Source organism: Aotus nancymaae, unplaced genomic scaffold (genome assembly GCF_030222135.1).
Source record: "Aotus nancymaae isolate 86718 unplaced genomic scaffold, 86718_ANA_hifiasm-v0.15.2.pri h1tg000089l, whole genome shotgun sequence".
NCBI lineage: Eukaryota > Metazoa > Chordata > Mammalia > Primates > Aotidae > Aotus > Aotus nancymaae.
Window position 1 is genome coordinate 1,142,382 of NW_026988504.1, and position 23,143 is coordinate 1,165,524.

At 49.2% G+C, this 23,143-nt stretch overlaps 1 protein-coding gene across 7 annotated transcripts in view; it reads left to right on the forward strand.

Moving 5' to 3' along the window:
• CCDC57 (coiled-coil domain containing 57) overlaps positions 1 to 23,143 on the forward strand; it is a 141,858-nt gene that overhangs the window by 60,870 nt on the left and 57,845 nt on the right. For all 7 annotated transcript variants that reach the window (XR_010339798.1, XR_010339797.1, XM_064369329.1 and 4 more), the window contains exons 13-15: positions 12,578 to 12,800; positions 14,238 to 14,390; positions 22,658 to 22,761. Coding sequence is in view for 5 of the 7 variants with exons in the window: in XM_064369329.1 (XP_064225399.1) it covers positions 12,578 to 12,800; positions 14,238 to 14,390; positions 22,658 to 22,761 (480 nt within the window). In the remaining 2 variants the exon portion in view is untranslated. The remainder of the gene's footprint in view (positions 1 to 12,577; positions 12,801 to 14,237; positions 14,391 to 22,657; positions 22,762 to 23,143) is intronic.

Here is a 23,143-nt window from a genome sequence, read left to right on the forward strand (position 1 = left end):
TTTGGAGATTCATCTTTGTCATATAAAATGGCATTGCTCAGGTTCTGGCTCCAGGTCAGCTATAGCACATTCCCCCCTGTTCTTTTAACACGTATTAAATCTTTAATAGGTTTCCTCTTCTTGACATAAGGGCCCATAGTTGGATCTTAGAACCATTAACTTTACCGAATCTATTCTTTCCTGGATAAACTTGAGGAGAATGTTCAAGAGGCATGGCCCAAATGTTAACCCTAGGACTATTAGGATCAAGGGTCCTGCTAACCCAGTGAGCAGGGATGTTAGCCAGGGGGACCAAGAGAACAGTTTTTGGTACCAACTCTCTGAAGTTTCTCTAAGGCGCTTTCTGGTTTCTACATTTTTTTTAACCATTGCAAGACTGTCTCTAATGATTCCAGAATTGTTTGCATAGAAGCAGCATTGCTCACCGAGAGCTGCGCATAGCCCTCCTTCCTTTAAGAACAACAGGTCTAATCCCCTCCTATTTTGTAACACTATTTCAGCCAAGGAGTCCACTTGTTCAGCTAATTTAGTGATGGAATTCTCCAGATGGGTAATATCTGCATCTATTTGGTGTGACAGAGTTTTAAAATTTTGGTCCCCAGTGACTAGGGCAGAGATTCCCATAGCTGTGGACCCTGCTATTCCAAGTCCCACTAACAGAGGTATAATTATGGGGGCCCGTTTCCAACGTTTGTCAGTATCGGGTGCTATGAGAATCTCACCTTGGGGTCCATTATAAACATTTACCCTGGGCAATATATATACGGAGGTACAGAGAATGGGTTTTGAGGAGTTGTTAAACTGGTAGGTGGAAATGCAGCTAGTAAGGCCAAAAGTGCAGGCGAACCAAGCAGAGTCTGGGGCAGAGTAGTAAAAACTGGTCCGGCTATAACTCAGAATAAGGGTGCTTTTGCAAAAACGTCGGTATGGGGAGTTGGCGAGGTTATAGTTAGGGGAATGGTAACATCTGCCTTCTCCCTCTAGATCCCCTAGGGTTATGTGGAACTGTCTCTCAGTACATGAAGTACTTGAGGGGGCTATATCAAGCTGCGCAGCTAGGCCTATGTAAAATGGTGGCTGTGGGTTTAGGCATAGCCAGCAGTCTCTGCCTAGGTCTGGGTTTGTCTGGTTGAGCAGATGGTGTGTGGAGGACAACATGTTTAGAAGGTTCAAGCCTTCTATGTCTGGGTTGGTTTCCGTGAATGGGTTGGGAATAGAGGTAGCAGAGCTAGGCATGGTGGGTAGGCTGGGTAGGTTGGAAGTAGGGGTAGTCGAGCTAAGAGTGGGAACTATTTGGATCTTGGGGAAGGTTTGTGGGGGTTTTAGGACCTCTGCTATGGGCCCCACTGGGCGGTCGGGTCTGGGCAACGGTATACGCTGGATGGTAAAGATGTTTCCCATGTCCCACCCACTCATATATACTCTGAGGCCCCACGTACGTCCTGTAGCCCACCTCCCATCGGGATACAGGACTGTTATCTTAAGTGGGTTACAAGAACCGGTGGAGCAAGGGTTTGTGGGAGAGCCTCGGGTGAACGAAATGAAAGAATCCCTTTTTGTAGTATATCCTAATATAGTGGAGATAGACTCACAGCCCCAATGGGGGCAGAAGAACTCGTGCAAGTCATTACAATTCCATCTTTTATCTGGTGTGGACCCTGGGCACAAATATAGTCCCATCCTCTGGAGTTGTCGCTCTGCCTCTGAACTGCCGCACCCAGCTATATTTCCACTTGTTCTGAAATTTAGGTTGGGGCCCAGGAGGGCACAGAGGTCTAGGAAGAAGGTAATAGGGGTCTCTGGAGTGTACTCCAGGGTTAGGTTGACTAGGGTGGATCCCCTTCCGGTTAGGGAACTAACATATGCTCCAGTGGAGCCCTCGGTGATGACCCATCGGTAGTAGGTGGGTGCCAAGGAGGGTCCCTTTCGGAGGGTGGTTGCAGGAATCAGGGAAATTAGGATGATGACCGAGAACGGCGCAATAGTCTTAGCTTTAGGGGGTCCGTTGAGGATGGAGCCACTTCCCATCTTGCATCTGGGGGGGCAGTCTTGACGTGTGAGTGGTGAATCCAGGCGGTCAGTCCGTCCACCTTGACTGCCGTGGGGGTGACCAGGATCACGGTGTAGGGTCCTTTCCAGCGAGGAGTTAGGCCGGAGGCAGTGAATCTCTTTACCAGGACTTCGTCCCCAGGCTGGAAGGGGTGTACTGGCTGGTCAGCGAGGTCCGCTGGGGTAGGCTGAGTCTCCCTGATGAGCGTGTGCACCTGGGACTGAACAGACTGGAGTGCCTGCAAGGACTTAATGAGTGTATGGTTATGGACTTCAGCATGTATGGCGTTCATAAGTTTGGGGAGTAAGGGAGGGGACCTCCCAAACATAATTTCAAAAAGAGTGAAGCCTTTTTTTTATAGGGAGTACATCGGGTATGGAGGAGAACAAAAGGAAGCAGGTTGACCCAGTTCTCACCGGTCTCTAGAATAAATTTTGTTAAAGTTTCCTTTATGGTCCGGTTCATCCTTTCAACCTGCCCTGAACTCTGGGGGCGATAGGCACAGTGTAGTTTCCAGGTTATACCCAGGGCCTTGGCCAGACCCTGAGAAACCTGTGCTGGAAATGCAGGGCCATTATCTGATCCCAGTGTCAAGGGCAAGCCAAATTGAGGAACCAGGTCCCGTAACAATTTTTTACTACCAGTGCAGTTTCTGACCTAGTGGGAAAAGCCTCGCCCCATCCCAAGAAAGTGTCTACGAACACAAGGAGGTATTTGTAGCCACATGCTGGGGGCTTTATTTCAGTGAAATCTACCTCCCAGTGTTCCCCTGGGCTAGCTCCCCTAAGCCTTATCCCTGCCTGACTAAACCTACTGCCTCCTGGATTTACCTGGGTACATATATCACAACGAGTAGTAGTTTCCTTAACAATCTCATATAAATGTGGAATGTAGTATTTGGCCCTCAGTAGCTCGGTTAGTTTTGTTTGCACTAAGTGAGTGGCCTGGTGTGTGTCCTTAACTAGAGTCCATCCTAGAGCCTCAGGGAGCACAATTTTTGAGTCCGGTAGAATCCACCATCCTGTGGAATCTTGTCGTCCCCCCTGTTCTTTAGCAAAGTTTTATCAGGTGAGTATATAGGGGTAGAGGGCAGGGTTGGGGCCGGCAGGGTCACGAGAAGAGTTAGAGGTTTCACCGGTCCCAAGGCTGCCTGTCTGGCTTGTAGGTCCGCTGCCCTATTTCCCCTTGCCTCTGGTGAATCTCCTTTCTGATATCCTGTGCAGTGTATTACTGCCACTGCTTTGGGCTTCCATACAGCTTCTAGTAGAGCAAGGATTTCTTCTCTGTTTTTGATAATTTTTCCTTTTGAGGTAAGCAACCCTCTTTCTCTACAAATGGCTTCATGTACATGGGCAGTAGCAAAAGCATATCGGCTATCTGTATATATGTTGACAGTTTTTCCCTCTGCCCAGCTCAAGACCTTTATCAGAGTTATGAGTTCTGCCTTTTGAGCTGAAGTTCCGTGTGGAAGAGGCTGAGCCCAAATAACCCAGTCTAGGGTGACCACAGCTGCCCCGGCATACCTGACTCCGTCGACCATGAAACTGCTGCCATCTGTATACAGTACCTCCTCTGGGTTCTGCAGGGGGACGTCGGTGAGATCCGGCCGCGCAGTGTGGAGGACATCTATTGTCTGTTGGCAGTTATGTATGGGCTCCTCTGGCTCGCTGTCAGGTAGCAATGTGGCAGGGGTTAAAACTGGTTTTTGAAAATTTTATGCGGGGCTGGTCCAAAAGTAAGGCTTGGTATTGGACTACGCGGGCATTTGACATCCATTTTCCTGGAGCTCCACGGAGTAGTGACTTCACCGCGTGGGGTGCCACTAAGTATAACCCCTGTCCCAAAGTCAGCTTTGACTAATAGGGCTGTGGCTGCCACTGCTTTCTGGCACACTGGCCATCCGGAGGCTACTGGATCAAGTACATTCGTTTTTTACTGTCCCTCTCACCGGCAGAGTGCACATTGGTTGTGCCTTAATTTGGGCCTTTGTTCCCCGAGGCCTCTCTGCTGGTCTCCTGGTCCTCGTGAGATAACTCGGGTCTCCTGGAGTGCTGCTATCACTGCCTTAGTAACTCCCTTATCTTGTTTAGCCTCTAAGGTGTCTCTATTGTTAAAGACTTTTTGGGCAATCTTCAACAACTGAGTTAAATTCCTTCCCTGTAACTCCTCTAATTTTTGCAATTTTCTTTTATATCTGGGGCAGATTGGGAAACGAAAGCCAGGTTGATGGCCCGCTGATTTTCTGGGGCCTCAGGGTCTATGGGGGTGTAGGTACAGTAGGCATCCTGTAGGTGCTCTAGGAAAGTGACTGGGGACTCCGGTGGACCTTGGGTCACATTCCCTACCCTGGAGAGATTGGTAGGTTTTCGGGCTGCCCCCCAACCCCCTCTAATAAGTACCGGTGAAAAATGTTCAAAGCCTGCAGGCCCGCTGAGGTGTTTGGGTCCCATTCGGGCCTGGTGGAAGGGAAAATTTCATTAATTTGCTCCTGGCGGTCTTCTACTGACCCTTTCCCCGTCCCAAGTATTGCTTTATGGGCTTCTTGTCTAATTTTACTTCTCTTCTTTGTTAACAGAATTAGTAATAATTGTTGGCAGTCATCTTAAGTGGGGCGACGAGTCTAGAGTACAGATTCTAAGAGCCCTGTTAAAGCCTAGGGTTTCTTAGAGAATGGGGAATGTTGAGCCTTCCGACGGAACTTATCTATTGTAAAACCCTGCCACCAACTTAAGTTCCCCAGCCTCCTAGCACGACCCCCTCCCAGGGAACATTTCATTTGAGCAGGTTTCTAACCCTTCCCCTCTTGCCACCTTAGCAGTTCCCCAGCACGAACACTTCCCAGGAACTACTAAACTCAGCAGTTCCCCAGCACCTCCCCCCACACACAACCTCTTACACTGGAGGCATCTCCTGGCTCGCAGGCCATAAAAATCCCCTTTGCCATACCACAGGTGCTGCGCACCAATTTTGGGTGCATCCTGGCAGCTTTTCCCTTACTCTTAATAAAGCTTGTGCCAGCACTTAGTGTTTGGCCCTTTCTTTGATTTCTATCACTTTCCAGTTATACAAATCACTAGAGGAAAAAGGGATATGAACAAAGAAGGGGCTGCCCCAGCTGCTGCCATTTGCGGGAGGTGCTTCCCGGAGGGGCAGCAGCTTTGGCAAGTGTGGGGCCTCGCTTTAAGTGTGGAGAGGAGACAAGAGCCGATCATTAGTACTGTCCGGAGAGGGGTGTCGGGACCCTGTCCCCAAGGGCCGAGAATATGGTGGAGGCATCTCTTGGTTCTCAGCAGGGGCTGGAAGAATAGCCGGTGCCAAGGGGCTCTTCTGTGGGCTTGCTAACATAACCTGAAGTCCGGCCCATTTTGTACATTTTTTTAAGCCAAGGAGGAGGGTGTTGGACTAATTCTAGCCATTGATTAATGTATAGAAATTGATCAGGGTGGCCCGGGGACCCTGTCATGATGTCTCAGACAGCCTGAGTTATCTTGGGGTCGTATGTCCCCGTATCTGGCCAGCTTACCCCAAAGGCTGGCCACTCCAACTTACAGAGAGTCCGAAGCCTCTGTAGGGTTAGTTTAATCCCATACTGGCCAGAGAACCCTGTTTTAAAATTTGCCATCATGCACTGGAGGGGGGTGCATGGTCGGGACTGTGACTAGCCCATTTAGTTGTTATTGATTTTTTTTTTTTTTTTTTTTTTCCTTTCTCAGGGTCCTGGAACCTGTATTAGCTATTCTTTTTTTGTTTGTTTGTTTTAAGCCAACTCAAATGGAAAAGTTCTGTTGCAGAGAGCCAATTTTAACTGCACTAACAAGTCACTCGCATTATAAAGGGTTAGAAAGCTTTTTACAGCCAGATTTGGGATGCAAATGCTGCACCCTGAGGCGGTGTGGCCTGCCTCACACCCGGGGCGGGGGGGGGGCTTCTGGCTGACAGGAGAGAAAGAGAAAAAAAAAATGCTTTTTGTGTCAGTTTAAAACGGAGCTTGCAGCCGCTAGGCCAGCTGCGAGATTCCCGCCCCTGTGGCTTTTTGATCGCCTTCACACAGGGACCCTAAAAAAAACATCAAATCCCTCTTTTCCCTCCTCTCTCTCTGTCTCTCTCCTCTCCTCTCTGTCTCCTTTCTCCTCTCCTCTCCTCTCTCCTCTCTCTCCCCCTCTCTCTCTCTGTCTCCTGTCTCTCTCCTCTCCTCTCTCCTTCCCTCTCTCCTCTCTGTCTCCTGTCTCTCTCCTCTCCTCTCTCTCTCCCTCTCTCCTCTCTGTCTCCTGTCTCTCTCCTCTCCTCTCTCCTCTCTCTCTCCCTCTCTCCTCTCTGTCTCCTGTCTCTCTCCTCTCCTCTCTCCTCTCTCTCTCCCTCTCTCCTCTCTCCTCTCCTCTCCTCTCTCCTCTCTCTCTCCCTCTCCTTTCTCCTCTCCTCTCCTTCTCTCCTCTCTCTCTCTCTCTCTCTCTCTCTCTCCTCTCTGTGATGTACCGTTGGGCACTGCCCGTAACAACATTGGACACTTTTCTGGCAGAATAGGCAGTTACCAGTTTTTCCACCCCAGCCTGAGAAAGAACACTCGTAGACTCTGATCTAGGGCTTTGTTCCCTACGGCCCCAAAGAAACTACTTCTGAGGTGTTGAGGGCACAACTGCCTCCCCGACATGGAATCAGACTCAGCACAGGCAAAGATACTCTTTTCCCGGGGGAGGTGGCTGGGAGAATTTACAGGCCACAATGATTATAACAAGGAAGAGAATAAAGACAACTACAGTTAAGACTATCTGCCACATGGCGAAAGAAGAAAGAGTGAGGCCTCAGTAATAGAAGAGGAAGATGAGGAGGAAAGAAAAAAGAGTAATTTCTGCTGGGGTGTTATCAATAAAAGTTCCCTGCATCCAGAGGTCCATCAACCACTGTAAAACATCCTCTACCTCAAGGGAAGATGGCCTGAACCAGTGTATGTCTTCTAGCAGGAGTCTAATAAAACTGACAAACTTACAAACAGGACAGGACCACATACAAGAGTGACAGACAAAGGGTGGGTGCCCCCCAGATGGGAGACCAGTCAGATGCCTGCCCGGCCACGTTCCCGGAGGAATATTTCAGGGGCGTCTTAGCGAAAGATGTACCTGTATAAGCCCCAGGCCAGGTCACCTCAGGATGGAAGTCCGGGTAGGACAGCTCTGAGGTGAATCACCGTTATGCCATATGACGCCCCCGTGGAACCGCGGGTGAAGGCCCACACAAGCCCCGTAGCTTTTCAGCCGTGGGACTACATATATACACACTCACTCTCTCACTCACACAGAGGTTACGGAAAACAATCGAATGCTGATACCCACTATATCAGCTACCAGAAGGCTGGTACCCCCTGCACCAGCCACACGAAGGCTGACACCCACTGCGCCAGCTACCAAAAGGCTGATGCCCCCTGCACCAGCCACACGAAGGCTGACGCCCACTGCGCCAGCTACCAAAAGGCTGATGCCCCCTGCACCAGCCACACGAAGGCTGACGCCCACTGCGCCAGCTACCAAAAGGCTGATGCCCCCTGCACCAGCCACACGAAGGCTGACGCCCACTGCGCCAGCTACCAAAAGGCTGATGCCCCCTGCACCAGCCACACGAAGGCTGACGCCCACTGCGCCAGCTACCAAAAGGCTGATGCCCCCTGCACCAGCCACACGAAGGCTGACGCCCACTGCGCCAGCTACCAAAAGGCTGATGCCCCCTGCACCAGCCACCAGACAGCTGCCACCCACTATGACAGCCACCAGAAGGCTGACACCCACTGTGCCAGCCACCAAAAGCCTCAAGCGACGTCTCGGTGAGGCTTGCCAGGTCAGAGTTGCAATGACTCGTCAGTCCCCCGACTCAGGCCCTTCCTCTGAACTAGTTCCCAGATCAAACTCACCTCCGGAGGTTTTTAGGACCCTGAGGAATTTTGGGTGAATGTCGGCCGTGCAGTCGCTTTGCCTCCTCGGTGGCGCTCCGGGGCCCTGAGATAGCTCAGAGGCGCCTCCCCTAGAGACCCCCGAGGCGGAAGCGGTCACCCGGACGAGATTCTGAGATGGCTTTTGTCTGGTGATGAGAGAATATCCCGGACGAGCCCCCAGAATAATGTAGTATTGGGATGCGAGATTAAAATAACTCACCAAGACAAAAGTATGCCAAATTGCAGGGTCTTTATTGCCGGCGACCGCGGAGGACTCACGTCTCTCTAACCCGCGGCCCTGAGGGGAGAGTGTCAAGGCTTTTTATACCCGAAAGACCACCTTGGAAGTGGGGTTGAGGAGTGGGGAGGGGGATCAGTGGGCTCCAGACATTCCGAGGGCTGGTGGATTCTGTAAATCATCTCCTGGCAGGGACGGGGGTGGGGGCCTCCGGACATTCCGAGGGCTCGGGGGCTTATTGTCACTCTAATTGCTACATAAATGATTCACAAAAGTCAAGACAAACATTAGTTTGCACATTATCTGGGTAGCAGTGGAATTTACAGATCTTAGTTCACAGGGGCCAAGATGAGATTAGCTTGGGCTGCGCATTCTGATGAGCAAAGGCCAGCAATTCTGTCAGTTACTGATGAGAAAGGTAAACAACTTCACCTGGTAGACATTATCCAGAGCAGACTAGCAGTCTTATTTACAGAAACCAAGTCAGCAGTTATTGCAAAGAGAATGGGGCAGTTATTATAACTCATTTTTGGAGATTCATCTTTGTCATATAAAATGGCATTGCTCAGGTTCTGGCTCCAGGTCAGCTATAGCACAATAGGATTTCACCATGTTGGCCAAGATGGTCTCAATCTCTTGACCTCATGATCCACCTGCCTTGGCCTCCCAAAGTGCTGGGATTACAGGCTGAGCCACTGTGCCCAACCCTCCTTTTTTTCCCTTTTGCTGGCCATGTTTCTCTCCCACCATACCGTGTGTATGGGGGTGTGTGCCTGCGTGTGTGTGTGCGTGTTTGTGGGTGTGCCTGCGTGTGTGCGCGCGTGTGCAGGTGTGCCTGTGTGCGCGTGCCTGCGTGTCTCTGCGTGTGTCTGTGTGTTTGGGTGTGCCTGCGTGTGTGGGTGTGCACGCACACGTGCCTGTGCGTGTGAGTGTGCCTGCGTGTGTGCGCCTGCATGTCTGTGTGCCTGCGTGTGCGCGTGCGTGTGCAGGTGTGCCTGTGTATGCGCATGCCTACGTGTCTGTGTGCCTGCGTGTGGCTGTGTGTTTGGGTGTGCCTGCGTGTGTGTGGGTGTGCATGCACACGTGCCTGCGTGTGTGCCTGCACGTGTGTGGGTGTGCCTGCATGTGTCTGTGTGTGCGCGTGTGTGGGTGTGAATTTAGCCACTTCAGATGCCTTGTTCCCCACAATTTGGAACTTTCCTTTGGATTTGATGAAGTCAGATAGAGTTGCTCAGACCCAATGGGAAAATGACCAAAACAATGACAATGACAGTGACAACGGAAACCGTTCAGCAAAACAACTGATGGCGCAGCATCCTTGGTCACTGAGCGCGCCAGCGGTAAGAGCAACGGAGACCAGCTGCTGTTAATCTTAACTGTAGCCTAGACAAATGCCAATTCAGCTGCTTCCCTAGGGGTGGGTGGGTCTCAGGCTGTCTACCATCCTAGAGGCGGGAAAGAAACCTCATCCCTGCTGCGAGCTGGCACAAACTCCATAAAGGAGTTACTGCCTTCTGCCGTCACAGAAGCAGGAAAAGCTTGCCTTCCCTGTTGGAAACAAGTAAAACTCTTAAAAAAATAAAATAAAAGGCAGTTGTATAGCAACGTAAACTTTAGATCTCATTCAGATTTTGGGAGATCAGGGATTCTCTGCAGGGGGCGCTGCCAGGCAGCAAATTGTCCTGTTGGTTTGAGCCATAAAGTTAGCTTCTTTCAGGACAAAGCACCGATAGCAGTTTTGTCAAAGGTCAAGGGCATCTCCACTCAGAATCCCTTCGTGGTTGCCAAAATGTGAACACAGAAAATCTGAGACAGGTCTTGGTTCATTTAGAAAGTTTATTTTGCCTGGTCGAGGGTGCACGCCCATGACACAGCTCAGGAGGTCCAGAGCTGTGCCCACGGTGGTCGGGACAGAGCTTGGTTTTATACATTTTAGGGAGACGGGAGACATCAACATAGGTAAGGTGAACATTGGTCCAGTCTGGAAAGACGGGACAACTGGAATCAAAGGCGGGAAGACTCCAGTGGGGAGGGGCTTCCAGGTCACAGGTGGGTAAGAGACAAACGGTTGCATTCTTCTGCGCTTCTGATTAGCCTTTCCAAAGGAGGCAGTCAGATATGCATTGATCTCAGTGAGCAGAGGGCTGACTGAATAGATGGGAGGCAGGTTTGCCCTGAGCAGTTCCCGGGTTGACTGTTCCCTTTAGCTTAGTGTTACTTTCCTTTCACACTCTGCTCTCACTGTGGTGGACGTGCTCAGCCAGTGACACCATGCAGGCAGTGCCCTCAGCGCTTCCTAGGACAGGGCCTGGTGAGCATGTGGGCACTCGGTATCCAAGTCTGTAACTGGCTGGGTGGAGCACGGTGTTCAAGGGTCTGTCCCTCCTGGGACTGTTTCTCCAGGATAATTCTTTCTTTTTTTTTTTTTTTGAGATGGAGTCTTGCTCTGTCACCCAGGCTGGAGTACAGTGGATGATCTTGGCTCACTGCAACCTCCACCCAGCCCCCTACCCTGGGTTCAAGTGATTCTCCTGCCTCCACCTCTGGAGTAGCTGAGATTACAGGCGTCCACCACCATACTCAGCTAATTTTTTGTATCTTTAGTAGGGACGGGGTTTCATCGTGTTGACCAGGCTGGTCTCGAACTCCTGACTTCGTGATCTACCTGCCTCGGCCTCCCAAAGTGCTGGGCTAACAGGAATGAGCCACTGTGCCTGGCCTGAGAATTCTTTCTTTCATTTTGGTTCTACTGTAAATATTTTCCCACATCATCAAAATTCTTCACAAACAGAATCTAAATGGTTACATATTTTATCAAGTGGCCACACCGTAAGCAACTAGGGCTCTTCTTACCAATGGTCCTTGGTGATGCTGGCAAGTGTTACGACGGCACTGTGGGGGGCGGTTTTTTGTCTCCGCTTGTGAACTTCCAGTTGAAGCTCACCTTCTGTTCACATGATCTCCACCCCTCAGCATGGCGTGTGAAGCTCTCTTCCTGGAAGCCCAGGCCAGCTGGCCTTGCTGGTGAGCATGGAGGATCCAGCGGGCCAGGGAGTCAGAGAGTCCCAGGAAGGGGTCCAGGTCTTGCTTCAAGTTTGCAGCCATGGCGTGTGGAGGGGGCAGGCTCTGGCTCCCTCAAAGTGGCCTCCACAGGAGGGAGGCTGTGCCTTTTGCACGCGTCTTGGCTGGACTCGTGGTGAGCTGGGACAGAGCCTGGTATCCGGGGTCTCTGCTGGCGTCTGGAAGCAGGTGTTTCCTCTGATGTGTCTGGTTTTGTAGCTGTTCACAGCCAGAGGGAAAGACTCATAGCAGTGAGTCCCTCCTGGTCAGAGGCAGAAGTGCCCCTCACCCTTGGTTAGAAAAGGACCCTTTCCCTCACTGCCACTGTAGGAGCTGAGTGGGTGGGGCCTGTCTCTCCTGCGCTGGAGGCGCCGCCTTGACTCCTCGTCCTCCCGCCTTGGTGGCTCCTTGCGGGGTCTGTCTTTCCTGTGCCTGCCCTTTGACCCTAGTGTAACGCATCTCTTTTCTCTGGTTGCTTTCAGAGTTTCCATTTTGTCACTGATTTTTCGGCAATTTGAGTATGCAGTGCTCTTTGGTATGATTTTCTGTCCATCTTGCGTAGGGTTCATTGAATGTCGTGCTCTGTGTCGCATGGTTTTCATCACATTGTAGCACCTTTGGCCTTGTAGACGCGCCTCTTGCCCTCTCGTTCACCTCAGCCCCTGGTTCTTGGTGCAGGACGCTGCTTCACCTTGTCCCTGGTCTCCAGAGCTCTGCTCATTTTTCCTTGTTTGGCCCCTTTCCTTGTGAACTTCCGTTTGGGTATTTTCTGCTGCCAGTGTTTGTATTCACTGCCTTTTCTTCTGCACTCTCCGACCTCCTCATCATCCTATTCAGTGGATGTTTTATTGTACTAAAGTAAACACAATGTAAAACTGGCCACTTTAACTAGTTTTTGGTCACAGTTCAGCAGCGTGAAGCACATTCACACGGTTCTAAAGCCATCACAACACCCATCTTCAGGACGTTCTCATCTTCCCAGACTGAGGCTCTGTCCCCAGGAAACACTGGCTCCCCCTCCCCGCCCCCAGCCCCAGCACCCCATTCCACTTTTCTGCCTCTATGGATTTGACACTCTAGGGATCTCAGCAGCATGGAAGGCTTCAGGAATTTGAGTGTCATATTAGTCCTTCTGTCAGGTCAGAAAGGAGGGACATCATAGCCTCGATGGGGAGGCAGCAGGGACCACAGCCCAAGCTGAAGAAGGGGAGTGGCCTGAGAGGGGCGCGGGGAGGGCGGAGGCGCAGTCCGTCAGGAGCAGCTGGGGAACCATTCATCTTTTGTGGCCATTTTTCCTTGTATTTGACAGGTGCTCCTCAGGCAGCATGAAGAAGAAATAAGTAAAGACTTTCCATCCAGTGAGATCCAGCGGTTGCGAGAGCAGAACATGAGCTTGCGAAACGTGATTGCACAGATGAGGAAGGAAATGGAGGCTCTTAGCCGTCAGATTCCTCTTCCCTCCCAGAGAGCGGGGGAGAGCACAGATGCAGACCAGCCTGACCCGAGGGCGGGGGGAGATGCCGCCACTCCTGGTGAGTGAGGGGGAGAAGTGGAGAAGTGGAGACAGGGACAGAAAGGGGAAGGGGGAGAGGAAGGGAGGAGGACAGATGGGAGCATAGGTCGCGACTGACTTCAAGGAGGTTTCATTTCAGAGTCCTGTAAGTTAACATCCCCTGTAATAAATTCAAAGTATGGGCCCGGTGCAGTGGCTCACGCCTGTAATCCCAGCACTTTGGGAGGCCAAGGTGGGCAGATCACGAAGTCAGGAGATGGAGACCAGCCTGACCAACATGGTGAAACTCCATCTCTACTAAAAATACAAAAATTAGCTGGGCGTGGTAGTGTATGCCTATAGTCCCAGCTACTCGGGAGGCTGAGGCAGGAGAATCACTTGAACCTGGGAGGCAGAGGTTGCAGTGAGCCAAGATCGAGCCACTGCACTCCAGCCTGGTGACAGAGCTAGACTCTGTCTCAAAATAAATAAATAATTAATTAAAAAATAAAAATAAATTCAAAGTATGAAAACTGCTTTTTTTGCCAAGAGAAAGAATCTGAAGTTTTTTTTGTTGTTGTTGTTTTTGTTTTTGTTTTTGAGACGGAGTTTCGCTCTTGTTACCCAGGCTGGAGTGCAATGGCGCGATCTCGGTTCACTGCAACCTCCGCCTCCTGGGTTCAGGCAGTTCTCCTGCCTCAGCCTCCTGAGTACCTGGGATTACAGGCACGTGCCACCTTGCCCAGCTAATTTTTTGTATTTTAGTAGAGACGGGCTTTCACCGTGTTGACCAGGATAGTCTCGATCTCTTGACCTTGTGATCCACCCGCCTCAGCCTCCCAAAGTGCTGGGATAACAGACATGAGCCTCCACGCCCAGCCAGAATCTTAAGTTTTATACCAAAAAGCTTTTCTGTTTGTAAAGTAGAAGGAAAAAATGAGGATACCTACTTGACACACTCAAAAGCCTAAGTCTTAGACTTGGACCAGGGTTGGCTTGGTGTCACGCTGTCCCAGAGGGGCTGGTGGACCTCGGGCCCTTCCTCCAGCACAGCATCCATGGCAGAGCTGCTGAGGGCCACCCAACGCCCAGGGACTCCATGAGTGGCGGTGGGTGGGTGGATGCCGGGATGGATGCAGAGTGTCCGTTCTCAAGATGGGACTCGGCTCCCCAGCACAGAGGCATGTGGGCTGGCAGCAGGTGGAGCGTTTGCTCCTGATTGCCGAGCCCTTCCTGGAGAGCACAGAGGCTGTGCTGGTCTCTGGCTGCCACACCCTGGCGAGTGAGGGGAGGGTAGGTCTTTCAGTCTGGCACACACAAAGGCTGTGGAAACTGCTGTGAAGCTGCTGTGTGGGGAGGACAGGGACAGTGAAGCCGGTGGGCATGAGCTGGTGGGCATGAGCTGGTGCTCACGGCCAGGAGGTGGGAAAGGTTGCTGTGTATGTGTTATATTCACGGGGCTTTTTTTTTTTGGCAGATTATGTTCTTGCCCTTGAAGCAGAAATACGAAATCTAAAGCACAAGTTTAAAACCCTGGAAGAGCAGCTGGAAGATGTGTTGGATCCTTTAACGATGTCGTCACCTCGTGCTAAGTCTCAGCCCAGCGTCCGCACCTCGACAGAGACCACTGGTGAGAGTGCGCGTCTCACTGGGCTGCTTGCTGTCCCTTTACAGACTGACACTTGCAGAAAGCCCACTCACTCAATTGTACAGCTGGAGGCTATTGCGGAGGTCAGGGTGGCATCATCAGGCCTAGCAGCCCCCAGTGCTCCCTGCAGAGCCCATGTGTGCTGGCCACTCCCTGCAGCTGGCGTTCCCTGTGTCGGTGTGAACGGAATTACATGGCACCTGTGCTTCTGTCTGGCTTCTTCAGACCTACATTGTCTTTCCTTTGCTAATGCCAGGCTCTTCTCCAAAGCATCATACAATTCACACTCTGTCAGTGGTGTGCGAGGAAGCCCCTGGTACCGCATCCGTGCCAGCTCCCACGTGACCAGCGGCTCTTCTGTTCCCCCTAGGGAACACGTAGCCCATCCTGTTTTGGTTTAATTTGCAAATTCTTGGGATTGAGCATTTCTTCCTGTGTGCCTTGGTGTGTGATTGGCTAGGGCTGCCATAACTCAACAGCATATCCTGGGTGGCTAAAAAAAAACAGGATTTATTGTCTCACTTCTGAAGTCTGCATGTTCGAGATCAGGCTGCCGGCAGGGTGGGTTCCTCCTGAGGCCTTCTGTGGCTTGCAGACGGCGCTCTCTCCCTGTGTCCTAGCGTGGCCTCTCCCTGTGTGCTCACTCCTGGTGTCTCTTCCTCTTCTTGTAAGGACTCCAGTCCAGGGCCCCACCCTTGGGAACTCATGTGGCCTTAACTGCCTCCTTAAAGGCCCTGTCTCCAAATACAGTCATGCTTGGGGTTAGAGCTTCAACCTATAAATTTGGAGGGGACACAGTTCAGTCCATAGAATTGGCCTTTGATAGCCTCTCTTTTGAAGCTCCAGTCAAGTCTTTTGCTCATTTTTTATTGGATTACCTGCCTTCTGTCATAGATTTTTAGGGTATTTCATTCTGAATATGAGCCTGTCGTCAGTTATATGTGTTGCAATTATCTCCTTCCAACCCGTGGTTTGCCTTTTATTCCTTCACTGGTGTCTTTGGTGAATGGAAGGTCTTCATTTCAAGACAAACTCCTAGGCTAGTCTCTTCCATTGTGGTTAGTCCAACATCAAAAGGTTCATTCTAACATTCTAGCTTTCTTTTTCGTTATTTTAACTTCCTTTTTCATTATTCTAACTTCCTTTTCACCAGTGGTCACTAACAGAGTTACTTAGAGTCCTCCTGGTGTAACCAATCCCCCATTGCTGCTGCAGCTCCTTCCTCTATTTGGAGGCCCCTCTCCTGCCTGGATGCCCCACACCAGCGAGCTTGACAGCCCAGCCTGGCTGCCTTCCACAGAGATGCCCCTCGCCCTGCTGGAGCCACAGCCCCACTTAGCATAGGGGAGGCAGGCCCCACCTGCAACCCTAAGGCAGGAAAAGAAAGGGAGAGGCCTGACAGGACATTCTACCGGCACAATCAGATTGTCTCAAATAAGGGAGGTTTTGGCCAGGCGCTGGAGTGCGTGCCTGTAATCCCAGCACTTTGGGAGGCTGAGGTGGATAGATCACCTGAGGTCAGGAGTTCGAGACCAGCCTGGCCAACATGGTCAAACCCCATCTCTACTAAAAATACAAAGAAATTAGCTGGAGATGGTGGCAAGTGCCTGTAATCTCAGCTACTCAGGAGCCTGAGGCAGGAGAATTGCTTGAATCTGGGAGCGGGAGGTTGCAGTGAGCCAAGATTGTGCCACTGTACCTCCAGCCTGGGTGACAGAGTGAGACTCTGTCTTTAAAAAAAAAAAAAAAAAGAGCTGGGCTTGATGGCTCACACCTGTAATCCCAGCACTTTGGGAGCTTGAGGCAGGTGGTCACTTGAGGTCAGGAGTTCGAGACCAACCTAACCAACATGGTGAAACCCCATCTCTACTAAATACAAAAAAAATTAGCTAGGCATGGTGATGCATGCCTGTAATCTCAGCTACTCGGGAGGCTGAGGCAGAAAATCCCTTGAACCCGGAGGCAGAGGTTGCAGTGAGCTGAGATCACGCCATTGTACTCCAGCACAGGCGACAGTGAGAAACTCCATCTCAAAAAACAATAATAATAATAATAAAATAAGGGAGGTTTTATTTTTTTTCCAATGCTGATATTGTTTACTTCTCCTTCTTGTGTTATCGCCCCAAGTTAAACTCTCCAGTATGATGTTGATAATATCTGGCTTCCTCCCTAATCCCAGAGGAAGAACATTCAGCATTTCACTTTTTTAGGATTAGTTTTTGCTGAAGGTTTTTTGCAGTGGGGAGGTGAAGGGAGGTTAAGGAAGTTTCTTTCTATTCCTGTTTTAATACAGATTTTTGTTTTTAAAATCACGATTCTTCCAGTGTTTGTTTCATATATTTTGTATCTCTGTTGTTAGATGTGTATACATTTAGGGTGTTTTTTGTTTTTTGTTTGCTTGTTTTTTGAGAGAGTCTCGCTCTGTCACCCAGGCTGGAGTGCAATATTGTAATCTCAGCTCACTGCAGCCTCCACTTCCCAGGCTCAAGCTATTCTCCTGCCTCAATTTCCCAAGTAGCTGGGATTACAGGCGCTTGCCACCATGCCCAGCTAATTTTTGTATTTTTAGTAGAGACAGAGTTTCACCATGTTGGCAAGGCTGGTCTTGATCTCCTGACCTCAGGTGATCCGCCTGCCTCAGCCTCCCAAAGTGCTGGGATTACAGGCGTAGCCACTGCAACCTGCCAGGTCTTTTTTTTTTTTTAGGATAATTGACCCTTATATTGTTACGTAATCTTCCTCTTTGTTCTAGGGTCGTTCTTTGTTCTGTGGTCTACCTTGTCTCTTACTAACTAATCCACTGGAGCTTTCTTTTGTTTAGCATTTGTGTGGTATAACTTTTTCATCGCTTTTTCTTTTTACCTACCTCTCTCTTTATATTTGAAATGAATTTCTTTTTTTTTTTTTTTTTTGAGACAGAATCTCACTCTGTCACCCAGGCTGGAGTGCAGTGGTGCAGTCTCAGCTCACTACAACCTCTGCCTCCTGGGTTCAAGTAATCTCATGCCTCAGCCTCCAAAGTAGCTGGGATTACAGGCATGTGCCACCATGTCCAGCTGGTGGCATTTGTATTTTTAGTAGAGACAGGGTTTCACCATGTTGGCCAGGCTGATCTCAACTCCTGGCCTCAAGTGATCATGTGCCTCAGCCTCCCAACGTGCTGGGATTACACGTGTGAGCCACCACACCTGGCCTAAAGACAAAAACTCTTGAAAGCACGCAGAGAGAGCGATGCACAGCCTGCAGGGGACAGTGACTTGAGCGGTGGTGGGCTCTCAGCAGCAACTATCATCAAGTTTCTCATCAGAAGGAAGTGGCATAATATTTTTCAAGTACTGAAAGCAAAAAACTGTCAAACCATAATTACACATTCAGTAAAAATATTCTTCAGGAATGAGAATGAATAAAGACATTCTCAGATAAAGAAAATGTTTACGACCAACCGACTGGATCCAAAAGAAGTGATAAAAGAGGTACCTTTTTTTTTTTTTTTTTTGGAGATGGAGTTTTGCTCTTGTTGCCCAGGCTGGAGAGCAATGGCACAATCTCAGCTCATCGCAACCTCCATCGCCCAGGTTCAAGCATTTCTACTGCCTCAGCCTCCTGTATAGCTGGAATTACAGGTATGCACCACCACACCCGGCTAATTTTTTTTTGTATTTTTAGTAGTGACAGGGTTTCTCCATGTTAGTCAGGCTGGTCTTGAACTCCCAACCTCAGGTCATCTGCCTGCCTTGGCCTCCCAAAGTGCTGGAATTACAGGCGTGAACCACCGTGCCCGGCCGGTAAAGGAAGTACTTTAGACACAACAGAAGGAGGGAAACTAGGAACGTCAGGAGTGCAGGAAAATAGGAAGGGTAAATATGATAGACTACTCTTTCACACTTGATTTTTAAAATTACGTTGACAGACCGGGCGCTTTGGAAGACCAAGGCAGGTGGATCACCTGAGATCAGGAGTTTAAGACCAGCCTGGCCAACATGGCGAAACCCTGTCTCTACTAAAAACACAAAAATTAGCAGGGCATGGTGGCACATGCCGGTAATCCCAGCACTTTGGGAAGCTGAGGCGGGTGGATCACTTGAGGTCAGGAGTTCGAGACCAGCCTGGCCAACATGGTGAAAGCCCATCTCTACTAGAAATACAAAAATTAACTGGGCATGGCGGTACGCATCGCAGCTACTTGGGAGGCTGAGGCAGGAGAATTGCTTGAACCCAGGAGGCAGAGGTTGCAGTGAGCTGAGATCGCGCCACTGCACTCCAGCCTGGGCGACAAGAGCAAAACTCCATCTCAAAAAAAACCAGTCTTTGTCTTTAGTTTTTAGAAATGTCATTATGTTGTATCTGGGCATAGATTTCTTTGGTTTATCCTTCTTGACGTTAATCTGAGGCTTTATGTCTTTCACCAAATTTCAGAAGTTTTCATCCATTATTTTTCTTTCTGGGACTCTGAGGACACAAACGTTTGGTCTTTTGTTATTGTCTTGCTGGTCCCTGAGGCTGTGCTTTTTGTTTTGTTTCTTTTTTTTCAATTTGTTTTCGCTCCTGTTCAAATTGGATAATGTCTTTTCCTCTGTTCTTCAAGTTTATCGGTTGTTTCTTTTGTCATTTCCATTTTGCTGTTGAGCCCATTCAGTGAGATTTTTGTTTCTGTTTCTAAAATTTCCATTTTCGTTTTCTTTTTTCTTTCTTTCTTTTTTTTTTTTTTTGTTGTTTTTGAGACAAGTCCTTGCTCTGTCGTCCAGGCTGGAGTACAGTGGTGTGGTCAAAGCACACTGCAGCCTTGACCCCCTCGGCTCAAGGGATCCTCCCACCTTAGCTTGCCAAGTAGCTGGATCTCTAGGCTACAGGTGTGCACCACCGGCCCAGCTAATTTCTTTTTATATTTGTAGAGATGAAATATCACTATGTTGCCCAGGCTCGTCTTGAACTTCTGGCCTCAAGTGATCCTCCTGCCTCAGCCTCCCAAAATGTTAGGATTACAGGCGTGAGCCACCACACTGGCCTTACTTTTCTTTACATGTTACTTTGCTGAAACTTTCATTTTGCCATATGATTTTAGAGTATGTCAAATTGCTTGCCAGAATTTTTTGTTTGTGTATTTGTTTGTTTTTTTAGAGACAGGGTCTTGTTCTGTCACCCGGGCTGGAGCACAGTGGCATGATCATGGCTCATGGCAGCCTGGACCTCCTGGGCTAAAGTGATCCTCCTGGAGAGCTGGGATTATAGGTACCATCCATGCCTGGCTAATTTTTGTTATTTTTTTGTAGAGACGAGGTCTCACTATGTTGCCCAGGCTGATCTTAAACTCTTGGCTTCAAGCAAGCCTTCCACCTCCGCCGTCCCCAGTAACTTGCTGGAGTATTTTTATGATGGCTACTTTAAAATCTTCATCCCATAATTCCATTGTCTGTGTCATCTTAGTGTTGTCTATTTTATTCACATTGAGATTTTTTGGGTCATCAGTATGATGAGTAGTTTTTTTTTTTTAATTTTTTTAAAATTAGAGATGGGCTCTCACTGTATTGCCAAGGCTATTCCCAAGCTCCTTGGCTCTAGCAATCCTCCTGCCTTGCCTCCCAAAGTGCTGGGATTACAGGCAGCCTCCAGTAATTTTTTAATGTATCATGAACATTTTGAGTGTCACATTATGAAATTCTGGTTCTTATTAAACCTATTTTAACTCTGTCTTTTATTTTATCAGGTAGTCAGCCTTTCTGGGTTCACACTGTATCCTGGCCCACTCTGGTGGGCTGAGGTTTGAATGTCTGTTACTTTCCAGAGCCTTGATGATGCTATTTTGCTCTGCCCACACAAGAGTCACCAAGTGGCCAATCAAATCCTGGGCAGTGTCCCTGCACTGGGCCCACTTGTCAGAGGTTTTGCTGTGCTGGTTCTGTTGATTCCGGCTGGTCTTAGTCCCCGGGGCCTTCACCCCCTTCCTCCTGTGACCCTCAGCACATGCTCTCCTGGAAGCCGCACTGGACTTTGTCTACAGCAGGCTGTGGGGCCGTGGGCTGGCAGGAGGGCAGGTGTGGTCTCAAGGGCTCCACCTGCGTGTCCCCTCTTCCTGCCTCTTTGGTCCCTTTGGTCCCACAAGCAGCTTCTCTTAGGCTTTTTTTTTTGGTCTGAGCTCTGGGTTGTGGCTGCCTAGCACCAGCTCAGCATGTGCAGGAAGGAGATGAAGGACTCCCTGCTAGCCACCCCTGGGATCCGAGGCCCCGAGACGCTCAGCCTTCTTTCTCACCATTCAGAATTTTCCCCTAATGTGGCCTTTTGTGTTCTGGTTGGACCTTTAGCTGAGATGAATGAGGGAAATGAGGTGGACTGTGGGTTCATTTTGTGAAACCAACCTTGCAGTTCCAGGGTGAATTTAACATGTTATGATAGGTTCTTCTTTTTATATATTGACAGATTTTGTTTGCTGATATTTCTTTTGTTATTTGTTTATTTGAGACATGGTCTCGCTCTTTGACCAGGCTATTCTTGAATTCCTGAGCTCAAGCCATCTTCTTGCCTTGGCTCCTGTGTAGCTGGGATTACAGGTGTGGGCCACCACGCCCAGCTTGGTCTGCCAGTGTTTTATTGAGAATTATTTCTGTTCATGAGCAAGACTGGCCAGTAATTTCCATTTCTTATAATGTTGATGTGAGGTTTTGGAATCGAAGTTACTCCGGCCTCATAAATATGTTGGAAAGTATTCTCTATTTTTCTGTTTTCTAAAAAAGTTTGTATCAGACTTACATTAATTTTTCTTAAATATTTGGTAGAATTCAACTTTGAAACCAGCTGGGCCTGGAGTTTTTCTTGTGGGAAGGTTTAAAGTTGTGAATTCAGTTTTTTTTTTCATAGTTATAGGACATCCAGATTTTCTTTTTTGTACATTTTTGATGTTATATTTTACTAAGAAATTGTCCATTTCATCTAAATTTTCAAATTTTTGACATAAAGTTGCTTATAATATCCTCCTATGAGTTTTTAAATGTCTGTGAGATCTAAAGTGATGATTCCTTTTTGCCGTTCATCATATTGGTCATTTGCTTCTATTTTTTCCTTGCTTAATTTATTTTAGCCTTCTCAAAGAATCAACTGTTGCTTTTGTTGATTCTCTACAATACATTTATTTTCTGTTTCCTCAATATCTGATACTAACTTTATTCTTTCTTCCTCTTACTTTATTTGGCTTTTTTTTTTGAAACAGAGTCTGTCACCCAGTCTGGAGTGTGTAGTGACGCAATCTCAGCTCACTGCAAGCTTTGCCTCCCGATTTCAAACGATGCTCGTGCCTTAGCCTCCTGAGTAGCTGGGACCACAGGTACACACCACCACGCCTTGCTGATTTTTGTATCTTTTCAGCAGAGACAGGGTTTTGCCATATTGACAAGGTTGGTCTTGAACTCCTGACGTCAGGAAATGGCAAGGTTGATCTTGAATTCCTGACCTCAGGCGTTCTGCCCATCTCAACCTGAGCCACCATGCCCTGCCCTGTTTGGCTCTAATTTGGTCATTTTAAATTTTTCTCTGTGTGTGTGTGTGTGTGTGTGTGAGAGAGAGAGAGAGAGAGAGAGAGAGAGAGAGAGAGAGACAGGGTCTCACTCTGTCATCCAGGCTAGAGTGCAGTGGCGCAATCATAGCTCACTGTAACCTTGATATTTCTGGGATCGAGGGATCCTCCTGCCTCAGCCTCCCAATGTGATGGGATTACAGGCATGGACCATTGTACCTGGCCCTGTAATTTCTTGAGATGAATGTTTTGCTCATAGGTTTTCGGCCTTCTCTTCTGAAATATTTCTCTAAAGCTGTAATTACTCTCAGAAGGACAACTTTAGATGCATTCCTTAAGTTTGGAAAGTGCTATTGTTGTCATCTTTCCATTCAAAATAATTGTCGATGTCCATTGTGATTTTTTTCTTTGGCCCTGTGTTATGTGGCATCTTTTTTCTTGATTTACAAACAAGTGGCTTTTTATTTGGACAGACTGGAGCCGTTGGTCTCTATCAGACACGACATGGTAAGGTCAGACTTCCTCCTACAAGGATTCTTGCTTTCTTTACACAAGCATTATGCTTTCCGTACAGCATCTCTGCTGTTCATGTGCACCTGCATCTATTGACGCCAGTGAAGAACAGCTTCTTGTTGGGGTCAGCCACGGGTCCTGGGAAAGGGAGAGCTGATAGAGACGTGTGTCTCCCCAGAAAGGCCTTCCTGTTTTCAGATCTGAGCCTGACCAAAGTCACTCTTCTCTGCAGGAGGGTCTGTCCAGGCTGGTCAAGTGGCCTCTGGACTGGCACTCAGGAAGCTTGGGGACAGAGTGCAGCTCCTAAACCTGCTGGTGACACGACTCAGACAGAAGGTAAGGCACTTGAGTTTGTGGGGTCTCCCTGCTAGAGAGCTGCTGGTGGGGGTGGGTGCGTGGGCTCTGAGCTGCTGCCTGGTGGGAGTTCACTGACAGGCACAGACGTGCCTGTTTCCTTCTGAGGAAGGGGCTGTAGGGAGGTCCTAGGAACTGGTTCATCTTGGGCGTGCTCATGGAAGGGAAGCACGGTCCAGGCAGTGGAGGCAGTGGTGGTGGGCAGAAGGCATGGCCTGGCTATGCCTCAGGGCTGCCCGCTAGAGGGACCCTGGTCAGCTGAGCACGTGTGCTCCACATCAGTGACAGCCGCACTCCATCTGAGGCGCTAGAGCCTCGCAAGCACTGTTCTTCTCAGCCTCCTGGGCCCTTGCCTTTTGGGGGT